Source organism: Solea senegalensis, linkage group LG6 (assembly GCF_019176455.1).
Source record: "Solea senegalensis isolate Sse05_10M linkage group LG6, IFAPA_SoseM_1, whole genome shotgun sequence".
Classification (NCBI taxonomy): Eukaryota; Metazoa; Chordata; class Actinopteri; order Pleuronectiformes; family Soleidae; genus Solea; species Solea senegalensis.
In genome coordinates, this window is record NC_058026.1 from 7,098,926 (window position 1) to 7,122,067 (window position 23,142).

At 41.7% G+C, this 23,142-nt stretch overlaps 1 protein-coding gene across 1 annotated transcript; it reads right to left on the minus strand.

Moving 5' to 3' along the window:
* Nucleotides 1–506: 506 nt before the first annotated feature.
* Nucleotides 507–16,954, minus strand: c1qtnf6b (C1q and TNF related 6b). The gene is made up of 3 exons (XM_044028462.1): nucleotides 16,852–16,954; nucleotides 9,533–9,725; nucleotides 507–2,809 (listed from the first exon to the last, which is right to left on the minus strand). Exons 2-3 carry the CDS (start codon nucleotides 9,711–9,713, stop codon nucleotides 2,262–2,264), a joined length of 729 nt encoding a protein of 242 aa, XP_043884397.1. The 5' UTR covers nucleotides 9,714–9,725; nucleotides 16,852–16,954; the 3' UTR covers nucleotides 507–2,261.
* Between the last annotated feature and the right edge of the window lie 6,188 nt (nucleotides 16,955–23,142).

The following is a 23,142-nucleotide window of genomic DNA, read 5'->3' on the forward strand; positions in this document are numbered from 1 at the left end:
GCCGAGTGAGTGAACTAAATCAACCAGTGTTCCCTTTTAACTGACTTCTGTGCATGTTGGAACAGCTTCCACTAGTCTGGGCTGATGATCCAGGAACAGGGCTTTGTTTCCCCATAAAGCTTTTCACATCTCCACTCAGAGCTTAAAGTATTTATAATGCTGCAGCCTGCCTTTTTCCATCTACCAAAAGCCTCCCTGAGGACGACATTACAGCTAATGGGAGAGATATGGCCAAACAGATGGAGGTGACGTGCGGCAGAAGCCCATCTACTGTCTCTGACAATTTGATATGGACTTTTGATTGTTTAGTGGCCAATTTTGAAGGTTAAATCACATATACCCCCCATTTCCCTCAAGTTTAGTGCATCAGTTGTGAGCCAAATAACTCCCACACTGGATAATGTCAGTGAAGAATTAGATAGTTGAGTGAGGGTCAGAGAAATGTGCATACATATCCTTTGTGGTGAACATGTGACATCGTAAGTGAACACACTTGGCCACTGGTGTCACGTGAAAATCATGAAAACGTTTAATTTCTTACGATCAAATGTCTTTTGGCTGTTGAGCGATACACAACAAAGAAGCACTAAGTGAGAGAAGGAGATAAAAAAACACACAAACGCACACAGTCCAGCTTCAACAGCATAGCACAGGTATTGTATTGGGTTATAGACAGCTAAATATACAGCTATTTACATCAACTGCTCTGCAGTTTAACATCTCCAAGAATTCATGATATTTAACCTTTTTCTTTTAAATAATGCATCCCTGCATTTGAAAATAAAGCACCACAGTTGTTTTTTTTATTTATTTCGATATGTTGGGATGTGTTCCTGTTTAAAGGGTCAGTTAAAAAACGACAACTACACAACAGATAAAAGACTCAGCACCATGAACGTGAACGTGGAGGAAGGGTGTGACTGCAAGTCTCCACTGCAACACACGTGAAAGGCAGCACAAGAGAGTGAGTTGCTGATATAACTTCATAATCCTCAAGAGTTAATAGTTCATAGAGGAAAACCAATGGGAGTTTTTATGGGTCAGATAAGTTTTGATTTGGGGGATGGCAGGAAAAGTCCAGAGGAACATGTTTACTCATACAGACCATAATGTGAGGATGTTTTTGTCCCATAAACCCAATCTTCCGGTTTGCCAACTGAGGCAAAAATAATTTGAATCAGCAGCAGGGTGGAGACTGATTGAAAGCAAGTCAATGGGAAAAATTCTACTTGGTCTGGATTGTTAGCTTCAGGTCCTTAAAAGAAAATGATGTCAATTTTGGGAATTATGTTCCGAATTACAGGGAAATAGATGGTTCATATGAGTGGACTCCGGTGAGATTGACAGCTAATATCGTCCAGGTGACAATTGTGAACGTCTGGTTACAAAATCTCAACATTGTGCTCGGCAAATCGCAAATCTCAAGGCTACAAAAACTGGATTTGAAATAACTTATCACTTTATGTTGCCACTTGTTTTGAGTGTGCAGTGACTTTTAGACACGCACTAAGGACTAAATGTCCAGACTTAAGTGCTCAACTTGCACCACACTCATGAAAAACCCCACTTTAAAGACACATGTATGAGTTAATTTTCAAAAAAAAGAACCTGAGCGGAATGGTTCCACATCAGGAAACCTGTAAATCTCAACTAAAATGTAGCTGGTGATGTGCTGTCATACACCTCCAGTCGAGAAAAAAAGCAGGGCAAGGCAAAGTTTCTTTTTTATTTTTTAACTGACCCTTAGAAATCTTCTGAAAGGCACCAAGTAAACATGTGTTTCAGCTCTGACAGCAGCCACCCGAAACACATTAGAACCATCATAGCAAAATTGCTCTATAAATGATTGCACATTTGTTATTTTTGTAATTCCTGTTAAGTGAAAGAACTTTTTTTCTTGTCTTTTACACAAAGTCCCTGAAAAGAAGGAATAACTAGTACAGCACAGAAGTACAAAAGACATTTGGCTTCACACAACAGTGTAATTCTAATACAAAGACACATTCTTTCCTAATTGTGTGCCGCATTACCTTTCTTATTTTAAAATTTCTTTTGAAATGGGCAGTCCAGGTTTTTGGAAACCATGGTATGTAGCTCTCTGGGCTGAAAGGAAGGAATCTTAAAAAAGCACCAAACTTCCTGAAAAGTAGTTCTTTCTTGGGGCAAAGCAGTATCCATGGCAAAAAAAATAAAATACTAACAATAATCCACCTCAGAGATTTTCTTTTTCCAGACCTCCTGTTATTCTGTCTGTCGTATTTTCACTGGATGCTCGGTGCCACTAGGTATCCATTGAAGGTGATGTAAACATCCACGTCGTCGCTGTAAATGGCGTTCTCCCGCTCCCTCTTGTAGAGGCGCACCCACACCTCGTCGTTCAGGGCCAGGTCCAGCATGACGCTCTGACTCTGCATGATGGACCTCTCGCTGGGCTGCGCGTACAGGATCACCTGCTCCTTGTCGTTGTGCATCAGGTGGAGGTAGGTCTCCTTGAAGTTCCAGGTGTGGATGTTGACGTTGAAGAAGTAGATCCCCGGCACGTAGCAGTAGAACTTGCCCTTGAACATGTTGAAGTGCTCGTGAAGGTTGACGAACACCGTGTCGAACACCAGCGCCTGATAGTAGTCAATGCTGTGCAGGGCCTTCCGGCGTCCCACTGAAAAGGTCGACTGAGGGATCTTGCAGGCGTCTCCGGGGGCCCCTGCCTGCCCTTTGCTGCCTTTAAGGCCTATGGGTCCTCGGAAGCCAGGAGGACCCTCCAGACCTGGTTTCCCGGGGGTACCTTTGTCTCCTTTCTCTCCTTTATCACCTGGGGAAATTAGATAAAACATAGTAAGTAAGGCTTTATTTATATAGCACATAATACGTGCTGCACAATACAAAAGATCCGCGTTTTTTTTCTGCACATAGTGTGTGTGTATTTTCTCCAGGAGCTTTGGTTCCCTACCACATGTCCAAAAAAAAGTTAATTCATCCTTCCATCCAATTTCTACCACTTTGTCCTCCACATGAGGGTCGTGAGAGGTGTTGCCAATCTCCAGAGGTTAACTGGACACCTTAACTTGCTCGCAGGTGTCAGTAAATGGTTGTTTGTCTCTAAATGTTGGCCCTGCAATGGACAGGTGACCTGTCCAGGGTGCACCCCGTGATCTACCTGTGGAGGATAAAGGGGTAGACACTGGACGGATGGATGGATTTACCACTAACATTAGATGGAAAGTATACTCTTAAGTGTTGAATGTTAAGGTAAGAAGGCTAATCTTAGGTGTCTTTGGACGTCTTCGGACTGTTTTAAGTGCTGGAGCGCTGTACTAAGGTGGAGGATCAGAGTGATCTGGAGGTGGAGTGTGGTTGGAGGAGTTCTGAAACACACAAGTTTATTCTGACCAGGAGCCAGTGTGGGGACGCAGTGATGGGAGCGATGTGCGATCTGTGACTGGTGTCAGTAAGGAGCCTGGAGTGTTTGAAAACAAAAGAGAGCTGATTGTCTGGAAGATGAGAGGAAGCCACGGCAATTATCTCGTTGGGAGAAGATGAAGGTGTGCATTAATTCCAGGTGAGGGCTGTGAGAGCTTGAACTTGAGTTTGGCCAGGTTTCTTAAGTGGTGTTGACAGGTTTGAATTAGTTTTGTTTATGTGGAGGTTGAGTATGCCAATACTTTTTTTTTGGGGGGGCTTAAAAGGTGTGTTGTTTTGCAGTTTTTTAGTTGCAGATGGTTGGGTGACAACCAGTCTTTGATGGCTGTAAATCAAATATGAAGAGTGTAGATAGTGTTTGTGTCATCGGGTTTGCAGAATCGATACAGCTGTAGCTTGCCGACATGAAAGTGGTGAGAGATGCCAGTGAAATGAGAGAAAGGATTGGGCCTTAACTTGGACGTTCTGTGTAACTGTACAATCATTTTTAAACTGAAAATATGAATGCAACAGAATCAAGGGTTGCCCATATCAAGTGCCTGTCACAGCTACTGCTGTTCCCAGACCATGCAGCTCCAAGTTTCCCAGATGCAGTCTAGATAAGTAACACGTCAAACGATGGGTATACAACACATAACCAACACACACAACCAAACTGTACTGTACTGGAGAAACAAAGATCTCTCTCTGGATATGTGTAAATATGTCATGAAGAGTGACTGAGCAATAGATATTGTTTGCATTTTGTTTGCATTTTGTGAGAGAATCAGCAGTAGCAGAAGCAGGGAATGATTATATGTAATGTACGAGCTCTGTCACACCACAAAAAGTATTATATTATGGTTACATGTATTCCGGTCAATAACTTTGTTTGTATCATGCTTAAATCCCTTAAACCCCTTCAGCCCTTTCTTGGTGCTGGACACGGACCAGAGAAAATGCGATCACAGCTCTGTCAGAGATTATATGCTAGGCCTTAAGTGTGGTGACAATTCAACTGCCTCTGCCCCGCCCCTTTTGTCCATGTGAGTTTCTGAAGGCATTTGCAACGGATGCTCGGCAGCCATAGTTCAAAACAAGTTCATTTATGCACACTTTAGAATTAGTTGGATATGTTGTTATGGACCTTATTTGCTGTTGGCTCTCTTTTCTGATGTCACATCACAACAGGCTCTGAAAGTGATTTCATGAAGCGTATATCCAGTGCAGTCTAAAATATGTCGAGTTAAGTGAACAAGTGACAGGTCTTAAACATCATCCTCATATCAGCATGGAGCAGCTGTGTGTGAGTTGAGAAACTGCTCCCCGGACAATAAACAGATGAATGTATTCCCGTTCTTTCATTTCTTCACACACTGTGGAACAGAAATGTTTTTGCAACGTGTCGAATTCAAAGCGACGTGTTTGTTAAGCCTGAAAATCATGTCATGTAAATAAATGTTTAGGTTTGGATGACATAAACCTTGATGTTGGCCTAGTAAAAAAAAACATTGCAATTCTGTGTCCAGGGTGATGTTTTGAATCCCTGCAGAGGGGTCATAAGTGGAGAACGGGCTGGGTAAACCACACAGGAAGAGGCCACAGCACTGCCCTCGCTCGCCATAACCGACATTTCCTGAAGACCGGAGGTAAAGATAGCCTCAACCTCCCCAAACATCCACAGTGACCAGTGTCCTCAGTAAAAACCCCCTAAGGAGAATTACAGCAGTTTCAACAAATAGCAGCTTAGCAACACTTGATGTCCATATAAGGGATTAATCCTTCATTCTGACCTCGCATCACAACAGCATGGACACTTTCTAACCCCGCAGGAACTTTCTCTTCTCTGTTTCTCCACAGCAGGCGAAGCCTTCTTTACAAGACATTTGTGCACGTCAACTTGGTTTGAAACAACACGATACTCACCACAGTTACCAATTTATGATATTGGGAATTTCTATTATTGTAATTTATCAACGCTCCATCCCTTTCTCCCCTGAATCTGATTGGCCACCCCAGTTGATTGACATGTCACGGCACGAAAGGAGCCAGTTGCAATTTGAATCCTCCTGTACAGTAGTTGGCGCTATGTACCACCAGTGTTGCCAACTTAGCGACTTTGTTGCTAAATCTGGCGACTTTCCAACTCCTCCTAGCGACTTTTTTGTCAAAAACGACTAGAGACAAATCTAGCGACTTTTTCTGGTGTTATTGGAGACTTTTGTGGCGTCGTATATGTTATGTATGATATGTGTCAGTACTGATATCTGTACTGTGTCACGGCGCACATGCGGTTATATATATATGTATACATATGTATATATATATATATATATATGCAATTATGCAAATTAGGCAATGGCGTCATTTAGCGACTTTTATGACAGCCAAACACGACTTTCCTTATTGAGGAGTTGACAACACTGTGTACCACAAAGAGTTGTAATCCACCTTACAAGGAGAAGAAGAAGAATCGCCACCGAAGAAGAAGAATGAACAGCCTCTAAAATCTCTAAAGTAAGTTTCACGGTGGTTGCCTAATAAGTCACTGTTTAAAATCGGAGATCGTTTTTTGGAGTTAAACTTTGCTATGGGCATTAAGACAAGAACGAGTTGTCCGTGATAGGACAAACACGCTAGATATTTTTTACATTAAAGGAATGAAAATAGCAGACAATGAGCCAGCTAGCTGATTCATGCTAGCTGAAGATACTAGCTAGCCTGTGAACTAGCTGAAAAGTTTGCATATTAAACACAAATCTACAGTGGTCTATTAGCTCTGACATGGTGTAATTGTGATGCTGTCAGTTAGAAGACTGACTTATTTTTTCATAGGTTCAGTTGGGAATGAAATGACAGGGTGACATATGTGACTTCTTTCTTTACACGTTGTTCTACTTAGACCAAGGATAGTTTGGCATCCTTGACAGTACAGTGTTTTTTTATGTGAAAATGGTGTCAAATTGTTTGTTGAAAAATTTGTTTTTTTTACATAGTTTATTTTTTGAGTGTGTATGTAGTGTATGTTGTGCGTACATTTTGTACATGCTTAATAGATGCTTAAATATACATTTCAACAGACAAACAAATTGATAGAGAAACAAATTCATTGTCATAGTCCGTGGACCCCCTGAAAAAGCCATGGCCACCCCAAAGATGAAATTCTAGCCTTACTTTTTGTTTTAAGTTAAAAACTGCACTTAAAATCACAATACGTCACCACAGTTACAGTACATAACAGTGGTTTTTCAGCTGGTGAACGCCTCAGGTCTGAATTTTCCATTAGATCTAAGCTCCTAGTCCACACACGCATCAAGGAAGAAAGGCGTTGGAGCTCACTGTCAAGTAGACAAGTGCAATTAGGGTTCAAATTAGTGTTATAGGCACTGTAAAAGACGTTATAACTTGTACAGTTTGTACAGTGAACCACTGAATTGGAAGAAATACCCACTGAATTGGCCCTGCAGTCAATGGGGACAAGTGTCTTACAAGACACTTGTCCAGTACAACCCAACATTGGTTGTTGAATATAACAGCCATCTTAAGATGAGGTGACGTGAGACTGATGAGCACATGCAAAAGCATAGAGCACATTATGAGACACTGACGGCAGCACACTTAGTATTTTACACAGTGTGAGATTGAACACAATCTCATGAATGTAGACGAGTTGTAAGAACACAACATGACTAAGAGTTTTGGCATTTTTGTTTTCCAGTGAGTCTGTAAATCCTTAAAAGTGTCTTTATTCAAGTTGTGTGTGTTTGAAACTATGTGTGTACTGTATGTTTTCAGGTCCAGCGCCTGATTAAAATGCCTGGCCAGATCCTCCTTGTATTACACAGCTGAAAGTCATTGTCACTGTTAAGCGTGTGGTTACCTCAACTTCAACACACCTTAAGAAGTTGACATTTTTGACATGTGGGCCACATCCACGGGGAATTCCTTATGAGAACGTTGTTTTCCATAAACATGGCATAACTTCAAGAAATGTCTTTGTGAAAAGGTTCCCTCCTCCCCTTTCACATGCCCACATTCCCTCCAGCTAATCAGCCTCAGTGAAGACACCTGTGGCTGGTGACCTGAGCTCAGAGTGTGGCTGATTACAGGTGTGATTTAATACTAAGACTAAGACATTAAGCTCCTTTTTTTTCTTTTTACCTTCACAGTTCATGTTTATTTTCATAGTATTATTGTATATTTACTTGATAATATTCTACATGTTTCTGTTACAGGATGTAACCTACTTTTACCTATATATGCAATGGACCAGTCCAATTAGGGAGGGGCTTGGAGGACTATAAGAAGCCACTGAGGCGGACTGTGAGGGGGCAGAGGGACTGTGGGAGTGTGTTGGGAGGTTGTGTCGAGGTTGTGTCGAGTCATTGTTTTAAGATGGTTCTACTTGCCCTTTCTATATGTTTTGGGGATTTTTGCTTTTTCTTCTGATTTACTGCCCTTTTATTCAGCTTGAGCCTTTGTTTCCTGAGTCATTTTTCAAGAAAAACACCTGTTTAATAAATTTAATTAAATTACTAGTGCTGCGAGGAAGGAAAAGTCCCCAATGTTTGTAGCTTTATAACCTGTAATGTTAGTCTTTATACACAAAGAAAGAAAGAACGCCAATTCCATGTGGATAAAAAGCTGAAATTATGCAAAACAAATGCAAACTCTCCTGTTTTCAGGGCTACATATCTTGTGGAAATTACTGCCCCATTCAGATAATTTTTAGGGTCTTAATTGTCCAAGGAATTATGTTCTTCAGCGGTATAATTTTTTCCCCCCGGTGCCTTAAAAACAATGTGTGTGAATTGTGTTATGTGTGCGTTTGAAAGACATGTTCTTTTGGTTTTTTGTGGTTATGCAATTGGACCAAACCCCAGGTCGATCCTGGGGTTAAAACACTCTTGGTATGTGCTGTTATCAAAGGAGCAGCAGATAAAACAATAGAGTGATGACGCATCACTGTTCTGGCTGTGTTGGCTGCTATGACTCTGGAATTAAAGACACATGTTCTCACAAATCTCTCGCTCCCTCTCTCGAGCTGTGGTTGTGTAACAGTTCGACATTTGGTAACCTTGTATTTTTAATCACCCTGTCTTTTCTTGCATTCGTCCACCTCTTCACCTCTTGAGGGTTTCAATATAAACTTGCAAACCCAAAAGAAAGCGTTATATACAAACGCACAACTAATCACGCACACTTCTACGTAGATGATCATCGTCTCTGTCTGAGCAATCATTTTCAAATACATGCGTACAATTAAGCTGTGATTGATTATTCAAACTCTTAGTTTACCTCTTGAACGGCGCAGAAACAGGCACACATTGGGGATTCCAGATATTTAAAGAAAAGGTTTGGGAAGCACTGGCATACAGAGTCAATGACTCAGTGGGAATTTCACATCACTTGCACCAGGCAACCAATTCACAACAATTTGCTTCACCGATTTGCCAAATAGCAAACAGAAGGGTTCAGAAAGAAATAGCCCCTCATCCTTTCCTCTATTTTAGAGCGATTGGGCAAATTGTCAGTCAGTTACTCTGATACTGTGGCCAAACGAGTCATGCAAAATTTAGCAAAAAAATTGCTTGGCATTTACTCTGAATCCAGAAAATGTCCTGTGAGTCGGTGCTTTTGCCCATATCTGGCGGTTATTTACAATTTTCTGCATGTAAACATGGTGCATAAACAATTAAAGTTGAGGAAAAACTGAATTTTATTTAGAAAAGTCACTGTAGTTGTACACGAACGCCAGATTTTGCGTGTTAAACAGTATAACACATTTAAAATAACATTTGTTTGAGTCTTTGTCTCGCGCTGATTCTCCGGCAAGTACCATACCACAAGTTTGACGTGCAACTTCTCAGCTTTCAGAAAACGCTGGAAGTTTGCGATCTCCGATAATTACGATCTCTGATAATCCGCGAAATTACGACAATGCAAAGTCGTCTGGGATACGATCGGTGTTAAAGTGTTAAGTTGGGTCTTAATTACATTAAGTAAAATCATCTTAGGTCATCTTCGACGAATCTGCGAATACGTAGCTATCACATGAGAAAGAAACACAAATGTGTAGATTAGACTGATTTTAAAGTAAAGTAAAATGAGTTAAGGTTGACTTGTTAGTTCATACCTTTGAGGATGGTCATGTTGATGACTGTGCGGACCTCTGGCATCTGGTATTGACCTGTGGCCGCTGACGGCTCGTGCTGATCACAGCACCGCCGGCAGTGTCTGATCGGTGGCCTGGAGGGGGAGGGGACACAGCAAACCAGGGGGAGGAGCAAAAGCAGCTTGGCGCCCACCACCAACATGACTATGACAACCTAAAGAGAAGAGGAAACAAAAAGGAAGAAAAGAGTGAAGTTATTGGAGTTGAATTAACTCTAATGCGTCATGATAGGTTTATGACTTCCAACAAACCACATCGTGTCTGGGGGGAAAAGGAAAACGTGTGACACATGAGGATGGAAAATGTCCCTGCCAGGTTTTGGAAATAAAAAGGTCCAGACATTGAAACAAGTCAGGAGGTTCTATTTAAGAAGACTAGCAAGACTGAATAAAAATAATAATAATAGTGGGAAATGGTTTTGGAAATATTATACTATTGGAAAGGTAAACTTTGAACGTAAAAGTAGTTTGTTTGAACTTGTTCTGGTTCTTCACAGCAAGACGGACCTAGGGTTACACGTTCGAATCCCAGTTCCACGATGGTCTTTATGTGCAGAGTTCAGGGATTGCTCAATATCACTTGACATTTTTGGACGACATACTAAACTCCCTCTTCTTCGGCCACCTAACTTCCACCCAAGTTCCCCTCATTTATTTGCACAGCGCCACAGGGAGGAGACAGGTCGTAGTGACAGCTGGCAAATGAAACTGGCATAAATTCAGAAATACGTCACAATTTTAACGTTCACTTGGCTCGTTCTTTTTTTATATGAACAAAAAGGAAAGAAAAATGGTCTATTTTGTGACTTCTGCACAATTACTGCTACTTTTTTAAAGCCTTAATATGTGACTTATAAACACACACACACCCAGTGTATTATTCGGCCATTTACCATGGGCGCACCTGCAGCATAGATCCATGTCGCGTGAGCACCAAGGGTTAACATGCTAAGGTCTCAAGTGTCCTCCTCAAGATCTGATTGCTATCCGATCAACCCCCATGCTACCTGTAAAAGATTAGAGTTCTAGATACTGGATGGATTGGTGGATATTTTGAACTTGTCCTCTCCAGACAAGCAAGATATTGTGAAATCCCGGAGCTAAAACTAAGACTTTCTCTGACTTTGAGGTTTATCTCAACACGAGACAGAAATCCTCCGGCATTCCCGGGGACAGGCAAGACATTTAATCAGTTTAATCAGTCAGTGAAGTTCATCATACAGGGGAAGACTCTTGTAAAAGTTAGCAGACATGCACGTTTCTCAAACAACAGCTGTTTCGATATACCAGAATGCAGTGCAGCCAAGATGTGTTATTGTGGTTATGGCTAAATTCCATTGTTCACAGTGCCGCTAGCCAACTATTGTAATGTTTATTCTTAAAAAGCATCAGCCCTCTCTGGCAGTTTGGATTCTGAAGGCTAAGCAAACACACCAAGAAAGTGCATTTACGAGACCACAATAAACATCGATGAACTCCAGGCGCGTGACGCGCGGATAAGATCTCACTCGCACATGTAACACGGTAGATCTGAGGGATTTTCCTGGTGACGTTTTTTCAAGACGATGAAGAGAACAAAACAAAACAAGACTGGGATGAAAGTGAAAGCCAGAGATTATAGATGACTGCTGAGATCCCAACGTGAGCAAATGGGATCCAGAGGTTTTCAATTCAGCAATGCATGAGAGCAGGTGAAAAACGATATGCTTGATGGAAAAGGATTATGAGGCCACACACACCTGAGTGAACTGTGTATATATAAGAACATCAACAGTGATTTGATACCCTCAGAATGAGGACGCAGACATTCTCACACATTTTCAAGGATAGTGTGTGCTGGTGCTCAAAGTCCCTTGGAATGCTTCATGTATGCAACACACACACACACACATTGTGAACCTGTAAACCAACATCTCTTCCCTTGTCGACCTCAAGTTTTGCCCTCACACGAGTCCTCATGGAACTGTGTGAAGTCAGTTTCATCACAAGGATAGAACAGCTAATACACAGCCACAGCTTAACACTGACATTAACTCAAGATGTGTTTATTTCTTGGATATTTATGTTGGGATCAGACGACACAATGTTATCGTCTTTTATGATGGTATGATAAATGGTTTGTATTTATATAGCGCTTTCTATCTTTTGCCATTCACCCATTCACTCACAGGGTTAGGGTCATACCCGTTCACATGCAACTTGGGGTTAAGTATCTTGCCCAAGGACTCGCGGAGCCGGGATTGAACCCACAACCTTCCAGTTAAAAGACAACACTGAGCTACCGTCACCCATGATGGTCACCATGTCAGATTAGAGTGGCATCGGACTCTTGCCTTGTCTTGATCGGGGGAAACTGGCAACACAACAAGTATGACCCTGACCAATCACCATTCACAACACCGCTTGAGTTCATAGGTCATCAGGGAGGCGGGGCAAGGAGTTGGCAATCATTACACAATGGGTTTCTGAAGAGCTATTTCTCGCCAACGTTTTTGTCTTTGTGACTTTGTCGTTGTAGTCCCACGAGGAGACGTCACAGAAGCAGAGGTACTGTTGCCAGAAACTCAACAAAACGTTTTTCGGGGTAATTTTTCCGTCGTATATCTGTTTGTTACGCGGTGTCAGAGTACGCCTATTATAGCATGTTGTAGGAGATGTCGAACTCGGCAGGAAAAGGGAAAGAAATTCTCATCAGGGTGTCATGAAGCACCCAAGAAACCTGTTCTTCAGTTATGTTACTCAGCACGTCATCGTTCATCGTTCCCGAAGTTCACAATCGGGTCCGACACTGGAAATTGGTGTCGTCTGATTCTGTCATGACATAAACGCTGACCATAGCTTCGACAGCCAACCCCAATCAACCGATACACTGCTATTTGTCCCCAAATGTAGACTGTCATAAAAAATAAACGACACCTCCAAAAAAGAGCACAGGGCTTTCCTCACTTCAAGCCTCGAAATTCCAAGAGAACAGTGGAGAGAAAAGTGATGAACGAGAAATGTCCCGGGGGCTTTTACAGTGATGGATGAATGTTAACATCTGAGATGATGGACGAAGCACGACTCTGAGGAAAAAAAAAATCAAATGGGCTCAACCTCTGCCTGCATATTTTTATCCAGCTACTGATAATAAAACATTATAATACGAGTTATAATCCCAAACGGCTTTGCTGTCAAAGCCAGCCAAATGTCAGAGGATATATTTCTGCAACATGTTACATAAATTATTCCTGATTTATTTTTCCCAGTCATTTTTTTTTTTAATAATAATAATCCTAGTATTGCTGTTTAGTTTTCACAAACTGCAAGAAGAGACGGTTGCACTGTCAACATTCCATCAAAACAGTCCTTGACCGTCTGACAGACAGATCGCAGCAAAAGTGAAAGGGAAGGTTCCACTGGACACAGGAAGCTGAAGATGGAGCTGCAGGGCAGGAGGAAAAGAGGAAGAGCACAGAAAAAGGTGCTGCACCACTGTACTAGGTCCCTAACGGAGGGGTTCCAAAAATGAGGAGTGGTTGTGTTGGCTTAAGAGTCTCCAATTAACCCAGTTGACTCCAATCTGCATGTCTCCGGCCTGTGGAAGGATGTTTGAATCCCTGACCTGGGATTCTTGTTGTGAGGCACCAGTGTCAACCACTGATAGCCTGACTAAAGCCAATAAACATCTCATTTGACATTGAGTATGAGTCTGAAACGGGTGCAGTCACCTCCCACTTTCAAGAGGCGTGACCAACAGACTTGGATCAAAATGCCTCTGTACGCAATTGATAGAAGAGGGCTAAATGGAAACATTTAGCCCTCTTGGGAAACATTCCATGGGAATTAACAGGAATAAACTGGACTCTTTTTAAAAACAAAAAAACAAAAAAACAGGACCAGAACATGTCCTGTAACTAATTGCTTTTGCCCATTTTTCCAGAATAACCTCCAACATCTGTCAGTTATTCACAATTTACCGCATGTTAAAACACTGTTTCAACAATTTAAAATGAAGAAAAACAAGAGTTTATCGAGGGAAACACTGCAGTTGTACATGAACAACAGATATGGCGTGTTAAATTTGAAATTTGAACGGTATAAAACATGAATTTTTGAGTCTCTCAATGTGGAAAAACAGGCCAAAAAATGGAAAGGTGTTCGCCTCTCTGGCAACAAAGACACTAATTCTCCAGCTTCCTGAAACGGCGCGAGTGAATAGTGATACGCTCTGTGTTAAAGGGTTAAATAAGTTGGTAAATCTTTTTTTTTTATATTTGATGCAAAAACTGTAGCAGAATACTTACGACAGGGCTCTATTAAGGCCACGCCCCCCTACAAGCGATGTGCATTCCTCCCTCCATCACATGCACAGATGATTTCTGCATAACGTCCACACTGCAGTACATGTCTATGATTAAGCTATAGCAGCATGTTGACATCTGCATTTAGCCCCCTGTATTGCTGTGTGTTAAGACAGTTTAAAGTGGGTTAATCACATTTCTCTCAGCTGTCTGAGAGAAGTATTTTCTATAGTTTTTGTCAAGCATAAAGGAAAAGGACACTTCTACTATCTGGTGCTAGTCGCCAAAGGAACTCCAGCACACAACATCTGCTGATACACCAAGTCATGAAATATTTGGCTCACAGCTTCTCCCCTTATCAACTCCGAACGCAGCATGCTGACACCCTGCTTTCTCAGACATCTGTCAAACATGCTTAGACACAGCGTTTGCTTTGCTTTAACATCACACACGGCGGATGTGCAACATATGCTGCATGAACCTGTGAAGGAGTTCACTTATTTACTGTTCTGCCATGCGTTAGCAAACCAGTCATCTTTGGCTTTAACGTGTGGCACAAAGCTTGCACCGAGGAAGTGATTTAATGGGGTCAATGAAGCAAATGACAGGATTTTGAAATTCAAAATACCAATGTTGTCAAACAAATACGGCCTCAGCTGTGCGAGAATAATAATAAAAAAGAAAACAGAAGAGACGTTGCAGCAGATTAGACAAGGTTCTTGACAATTGTTCTTCCTCAAAGATCATTGACAGCAGAAGTTGCTGAATTCCAAATGTTTTTCTCTCTTTTGGCAGAGATGGGTTTGCCATTTTTAGACTGTTTGGTTTAGATTTCTTTTTTTTTATTATTCCCATTTCGATTATCTACATGGTGGCATGACTGATATAATGTCCATCATTTGTCTGCAGCGTAGCACACTAAGGCCTTATTGTCAAATTTAAATCATTTATTTAGAATATGAATCTAACAATAACCAATCAATTGAAAACAAAGTGCTCTGTGTTGCTCTGAAGGTCCAGAAATATGTTATGGCCATTAAATCTGACCTCTGACCTCCAATAACATGATTATACATGGAAGGAAAGAGCTTTGTAGTAAGATGTGACCTGCTTGGGATTCCGTAGTGTGGTTCCAGTATGCTAATTAAATGATTAAATCCAGGGTTTTCAACAACTAAATAAGGTCACATGTCTGACGCTACAAACAAGCCTATATAGCGCTAGTTATCACTTTAGCGTGAGTTTTCCTGTGCTATGTTTGCATTGTCGGCAAAACTCCCAACGAACCCAAATATACTTATACCGAGTGGGAGAAGGTTCGAGTTCGGCCGATGTGCCGCCCATATCGGCAGTTGCCATGGTGACTATTAGTTGGCAGCAGCTTCAGGTTAGCGGGAGAAGCTAACGTGAAGTCGCGCTACAATTCTACGTGTGGTTAAATCCTCAATTCCACTTTTGCTTTAGAAGGTCAAGATTGCGACGTTGCTTCGATCAATGTATATGTATGTATATGTGTATATATATATATATATATATATATATATGTATGTGTATGTATATGTGTATATATATATATGTGTATATGTATATATATGTGTGTGTATATGTGTATATATATATATGTGTATGTATGTGTATATATATGTGTGTGTGTGTGTGTGTATATATATATAGAATAGAATAGAAAATACTTTATTAATCCCTTGCGGGACATTCTTTCGTCACAGCGCTCCAGTGTACAAAGGTAACGAATGTTGTAACATATATATATATATATAAATATATATATATATATACTGTATGTATGTGTATCAAGATTGTGACACAACTACTAACAAACCAATGTGACACGGCCAGCGTGACTGACAGAGCTGATCGTAACAAGATATCTAAAGCATAATAAAATCATAATTTAACCTGAATCCACTCTGCAAAACAAGAGACAATGTGGTCAAAGTCTTGATACTCCAAGACCGATGCAGTGCTTTTTTTCTTCTCTTGGTTTATTACTTTTAACTTCATAGAAATGTCCTTGTGACGTAAAATACAAAATTTCAAACCTAACACTTGTGGGCTGCTCCTTATTTTTATTTTTTTTTCAATTGTTTACAATTCACTGTCACTTTTTTGTAAACAGATCTAGAGCCCCACAACATACACACACACAGGTTTGTTTGTTTTTTTTTACAGTAGAACAACATTTAACGGGACAAGAAGACATTCAAAGTGGATCTAAGACCAAGCTGCACTCGGAGCACACCTCAGATGGTCAAAAATGCTTCTAGGCTGTACAATTTGAACTCTAATGAGATTTTACGGTTAGAAGTTACAAGTTACAGCCCTTAAAGCCATAGGCATATATGTATGCATCATGATAACTTTTGTTTTGTTGCATGAATATGAAAAGTTTTCATGGGTGCACCACATGGGTCCCACGCACCCCCATTTGAGAACCACTGCATCAAAACTTTTACATCACAGACTAATTTTATCTCATCATCAGCCCAAAGACGGTGGTCATGATGGTCTACATGCAGATGATGAAGCGCGCGCGCACACACACACACGCACGTGCGGCAGTCATAATGAAATCATCTGAGAGAAGCCACGTCTACAACGCCAGAGCATCAGTTTTGGCAGCTGCAGCCCGGATGAACCATGAACGCACCCTTTTGCAGCATTAAACCACACAACGCGCAAACACAAGCAATGTGCACGTCCAGATACGTGTCAGTGAACGCGCGACAGGCAGCGTGCACGCGCGGCAATGTGATATAACACAAAAAAGTGCTGCTGCTGCTGCTGAGTTGGCGACTTGTGAATAACTTCTTGTGCGCTGCACGTCTCTGCAGGCACACAAACGCGCCGCCGCCGGGTGATTTCTTGTCTTCTCTCTCCCCCTCTCTCAGCCCCTCCTCTCTCTCTCTCTCACTGGGTATCATTGACGCAGAGCCGCGAGACAGATTGTCATAAAGTGGTGGAGGTCGCTTTTTCTTACCTGGTGCAGTTTCACACACCACAGCAGAGGAGGAAGAACAGACTGCTGGTGTCAGGAAGAAAGGAGGAGAAACCTCTCTTGCTCTTGCTCTCTCCAGGCACGCTCTCTCTCTCTCCCTCCCTCTCTCTCCCTCTCTCTCTCTGTCTTCACACACTGATCACACACACTCTTGAGGAACATCAAAAGTCTCACTCTTTCCCCCTGTAATGTCTCCTCACTTCTCCTGAGATCTTCCCTGTTCCTTCTCATCCTTCTCTCATCCCTCCTTTGGACTCCATCACTAATTAGGTTATTTAAGAGTATAGAGCTGAGTTTTCCATTGTCTGTTATTCTTCCCTGTATTTTCTCAATTAATTGATGGGTTCAGTGAAGGTTCATAGATGTTGTTAAAGGAGGATAAGAAGTGGATAAGGGAGAGGAAGAAGAAGCAGAATCGATTAGTTCAGTGATTCCAAAAACCATGTACTGGTTCATGTGTGTGTGTTTTATTCCTGCCACATGTTCATAAACATGCAGAGGTTAATGTGACACTCTCAATTGCCCGTAGGTGTGAGTGTCTGAGTGCGTGGTTGTATCTGTGTGTGTGTTGACCCTGTGACAGACGGGCAACCCCGCCTTTCGCCCTATGTCAGCTGGGATTGGCATCAGCTGACCCACAACCCTCATGTGGTGCAGCCTAAAAGGGCACATGTCACTCCTCTGTCCAGTGAACTCCACTGGCGACCATCAGCCGCCCGCATCAAATTCAAATCGCTGATGCCAGCCTGCAAAGTGCTCCATGGGTCTGCTCCCACCTACTTAAATACTCTCATGAAGGCTTAGATTGCCCCTCGACTGCTCCGTTCATCAAAGGATTGTCGTCTGGCGGTGCCAACACCCTGCACAAGACAATCCAGGCTCTTTTCATGTGTCCTACGGAGCGCTACCAGAACAGGGGGCGTCCCTGTCTATCTTCAAGAAGCTCTTGAAGACCCAACTCGTCCAAGAGCATCTTCTGTCCGAGCACATACCTTAATCCCTCCCCTGCACGATCTCCTTCCACACTTGGATCCATGCTTAAATGTAAATGTGGAGGTTACATCGCTAGACAATGGATGGATGATCAGTCATTGACCTCCACGTGACGGTTGAGGGGAGCTGGAGCCTAAACAGTCAATTCAGAGTATCCTATTAATCTTAATTAATCTGGACTGTGGGAGGAAGCCAGATTACCTGGAGAGATCCCACACGCACACAACAGCGAGAACTTGAAAGGCCCTCAGTCGAACCAGGGTTCGAACCGAAGACCTCCTTGCTGTGGGGCAACAGCACTAGCCACTAGCACCGCTGTGTCGCCCCAATGTGACTTTTCATTGATTTGATTATCACAACTTTGCAGTATTAATCATTTAGTTAGTGAACTGCATGTGTGTGTTTGCAAAAATTGGATAGATTTGTTGAATGCACCATAAAAGCTCAACACTTCTGTAGATCCCACAGAAGTGATGATATTTACAAGGGTCTTTGAATGCATCCTGTTAGCTGCTCCTCTCCCCCAGCATGCATACATACTCACTATTTTTGCTTTGAATGCTCATTCCTACAACGTACCACTGTGACCCATTTCATCATGTAGATTGTGACAAGAGCATTTTTGGCTATACTATAACATTCCTCCTAATATTACATTGAAATGACCCAATTCCAAGATATGTATGTTTGATAAATGATTCAAAACTTAATTTAATGCATTTGTTATTACACGTGTATACACATACGCTCTTTGGCCACTTTATTAGGTACACACTACACTTAATAAAGCATTAGAAGAGGCACAGAGTGTGTTCTTCTGCAAACCAGGACCATTGTACAGTGGCCTGAGAACCACTGTACAATGGGTAATTTGTCTTGTTTAGACTGTTCTCTTTCAACATTGGTTATGGTTCTGTGTGAAAATCCCAGTAGAGCAGCACTTTGTGAAATACTCTGACCAACCCATCTGGCACCAACAATAATGTAATTCACTTTTCTTCTGCTTTCTGTTCTTCAGTTTGAACTTCAGCAGGTCATCCTGAACATAAATATGTGCCATAATCTCTCAGATGATTATATATTTGTGTTAACAAAGCAGCTGAACCAGTAGACCTACTGTGTCTACATCTGTGTGTGTGTGTGTGTGTGTTTTATACATAAATCAAACCTTCACTTATCCAAATACATGTTGAGTAAAAAGCTGCTCATTTATTTGGCAACCCTAATAAAATCTTTCACAACCCATCTCTGCCTCCTGACCCAGTTTCTGGGAATGACTAGATGAGGCATTTTTGGGGGTTTATATAATGTAAGAAAATGTGGATGGTTGTTTCCCCAAAACCTCAAAATGACATTGTCCTCAAATGCCTTGTTTTTGTCCATAAACCAAAGACATTGAGTTCATTATCACAGAGGAAAGAAACCAGAAAATATTCACAACGCTTCAGAAAGTGAACATAGAAAGAAAGGGCGTTGGTCCAAAATGGAGCCTTATGAAAAGGGGGTGTGTCTAAATTCAAGTTTAGCAAAGACTCGTCGGAAGCAACACAAGCAATGATTGTACGGCTTTTGAATTTTAATTCAAGGAGGTAAAAAAGAGACGGAGAAGAAATCCAAACACGAGTAAATCCTATGTGTAGCTGAGGACCATGAAATGTGCCTCTTATCTGGATTATTTTCCCTGCAGACATCACAAAGGCCTCGTCCATGAGCAAGTGCAGTATTTTTTCCCCCTAGATTGATTTTTTACCAAAGAGCCACAGAGAGACAGAGAGAGAGTTATTACTGACCATGCTACGATAACTCTGGAGTACAGAACTGCCAAGTTTATTCGGCTCTATAATTCTGAAACCTAGCTCTTACATAGACGGGAATCTATAATTTGCAATAGCAGTTTTAAATCGAAACAACTCAAAAAGTGTTGGAATTGAAAAAGAAAGGAATGGGGAGTAAAACTATCATGGGGGTACAGTCTTGATAATTGTCCTGTCTGGATTAACCCTTAGTGCTCACGCGGCATGGATCTGTGCCGCAGGTGCACCCATGAATAATACACTCCTTGAATGGTTTGTGTTTATAGGTCGCATATTCAGTCTTTTTTTTTCTTATGTGTTGTTGAGTCAAAGTTTAGCTTATTTTATATTCCATTTTTAGCAGTGATATAAAGTAGCGATAATTGTGCAGAAGTCACTAAAATAGAGCGTTATTCTTTCCTTTTTGTTCTTAAAAACGAGCCAAGTGAACTTTGAACCGTGACATATTTCCATATTTATATCGGATTTTAAACATTTTTTAGCACTTTTTGCTCAGTATTCTGCCCACGAGGTAATATGTCCTCCACACTTACCAAGTTACCTCGCCAGTAAAATAAATAAACACATGCAATGTGGACAGGGAGGGGGCTCAGCATCTCATTTGTGTTTGGCTCCCTCTCTTTTAGATTTACAGAAAATGATTAAGAAGCTATAAGACACATGTGACTACAGGTCCAGTATGTGCCGTTCCAGGAAATCAGGCAAGACAGATGTTAAACGGACAATGGAAAATCATCTGTTATGAACCTTTCGTTGTTTGACCTTGACTTATTTGGGTCCCCTCTGTCATTGAGTTTGACACCTCTGGCCTATAGGTTGTGCTGAAAAAACACATTCTTGTAGCCTCTGTATGTTTAAACATAGTAATGGAAAAAGGTTATAAGGGTTAATCTCACCTGAGACACCTGTGACAATTACCCAGTCTCTGCCACCTCATCTATGAGTTCACCCAACAGCGCGTCGGTCGGTCTTGTTGAGTCTCCGGCGTGTGAAACCTTGTTGTTTCTGTTGACTCCGCCTTTAGCCTTGTGATTTTTGGATCACTGCTGGTCCCAACAACGTCCAGTAAAGGACCATTTTGACAGGTCACAGTAGGAAAAATGGCAGCTGTAAATAACCAAATGAATAATGGCCGAGTTCCTGAGTCTGAAGAAGCATTAAAGACTTTTACAGGTGTATGCACCTATAAACCTGTGAAACGGAAGCAACCACGACTTCTTCTAACAAGCTAAAGATCCCTTAAAGACAATATAAAAACATGCCCCAGGTCTTACAGCAATATTATTAAAGTTTATGATCCACCGAGGGGGGATTTCCATGTGAAGAAGCAGAGCTCTGTGATCTATAGTCACTCATTTATTTTCAGTAGCTTTGGCTCGAAGCCAGCTTTGTTTTTTTGTTTGAACCATTATAAAGAGATGGCTGTTACAGTTTAAACCGTCTAGTGAAGATATTTGTTCCAGCTGCACTTGAGTGCAGGGGCAGTGAGCCGAGAGACGAAAAACTACACCAGCTTCCTCCCACTAATGGACTTGGATGATGTCATGGGTTGTTTAGAACTAAATATGTCACTGTTGTCTCGTCTAGAAATGAAGTCCTTTATATTCTGTGTAGTTCTTTTGCCTGTGTTTACAGCTCCTCTCCCAAATGTTCCCATGGTCTCTGTCTCTTAACCCTCCGTCCACATCCTTGTCCCTGTCTTGAGGTCTAAACATCAATCTCTCTGGTCTGTCCTCCCTTCACTCTGGGCTGTGTCCTGGCTCTGTTGTGCTTGTTTTGTTTCCTGTTGGCCGGCTCTTGCTCGGTGAGCCAGCCTGACGCCTCTAAGAGGTGGAAAGAGAAAATAGAGTAAAAAACCCTGCAAAGAATGGCAATGAAATCCGTGTGTGTGTGAGGTGGGAGCATACATTTCTGTTGTGAGGACAAAATGTCCCAACCAGACCTTGAAAGATGAGAACAGAACCTCAGTGTGTGATCAACGTGGAAGGAGATGCCCTCATGACCATCATTTACCTTTGTGCTAATGCAGTGTCCTCACATTATCACCATTTAAGATTAATTTAGTAATTTTATTGTCTTACGGCAGTAGATATAATCATTATTATGAATAATGGTCAGTGAAGAGAAGGCTTTTATCAGTAGCACAAATATGATTGGCTGTTTACTGGTTATTTCTTGGTGTTTTAACAAGAATATATAGTTTGTTTTTTGCTTTTTTTACCCAATTTATTTTCCTTTTTTGTCAGTTTTTTCTGGGATTAAATCAACCAATGTGTTTTAGCACTTGAAGAATAAATAAATGGGCCTGAAATGACCTTTGGAACTGCCATGGACGTAGTCTGCAATCCTGGAAGATAAGCTCATGTAGAAGTCTCCAAAACCTGTATTCTCTTAAATGACCATCAGGGGGCGACTCCAATGGTTGTCGCACACCCAACACGCACCATGCGCGTGCCCAGATTTTGGACGTGGACAGCGCATGCACGGACTGAGCTTCGCTCACCAAGCAGAAAAAAACCATTCCAACAACAGAAGAAGTCGTCGCCCAGGATAGTCATCCAAGCCTCGAACCAGCTGACACCCAGCTGCGAGCCGCTCGAACCAACGCAGTGTCCGAGGGAGCTGTAGCATCGCTCTCGTCTTCTTTGGTAGCAACGTGTCCTATTCCCTGTGTTTGATTCCTTTCTTGGTTTGTATGGATCCACATCCGTGCACTGTGAACTCAGAGGAACTAAAACCTGAGGGTGTGTTGGCACCAAACTGCAACCAAATAAGTCGCTGAACAACTGAAAGAGCTGGGCGACCACGTCACACCCATGTTCCTCTTCTGGCATTGATTTAGCCCTGAAAACTGGGCTAAATCTGGACTATTTCACTCATCATTTGGTAGAATTAGAAAAAATCCGTCAATGAACGCGTTTGCAATCTTAAAAAAGCTGATTTTCAGTGGAGGTGGTCTGGGAGACTCAGATGGGGGTCTGAGGTTTAGCTTTTACGCTGGTGGTAAATTACATTTTAGTCACGATCGGAGTAATTGCAGTGGAGGAGTTTTGCTTGTTTTTCGGTAACTCTACACCTGTCAGTCACACAGCAGTGGGTGAAAACATGTGGTTTACATCACACACACACACACAGAGGCACACACTTGGGGTGCAGTACAGGCTGTGGAGTGTATAACACAGAGGGAATAAACACTGCTGTGAACACAGTCCTCAGTCCAACGCGTCACCGACTCTGTTTGTCTGAAATAAGTCAATAAAATCACTGCATATGTGTGTTTGTTTTATAATAATAAAATAATGAATGGTGTAAAATTGTGAGATTTACCCGATCAATCAGCAAAAATACAAAGCGACAAGTAAATCTACAACTAGTACAAGTATTCACTTTCATCTATACTCACTCCTGACGCACGCAAGTTCAAGAGTTCAGTGTTTGATCCAAACAGGAAAATAACAAAATCCAG

Excerpts from the sequence above, each read along its gene's own strand:
- c1qtnf6b (XM_044028462.1), bottom strand. The coding sequence starts at position 9,713 with ATGTTGGTGGTGGGCGCCAAGCTGCTTTTGCTCCTCCCCCTGGTTTGC. Across the intron at positions 2,810-9,532 it reads CAACATGACCATCCTCAAAG|GTGATAAAGGAGAGAAAGGA; the intron begins GTATGAACTAAC and ends TAATTTCCCCAG.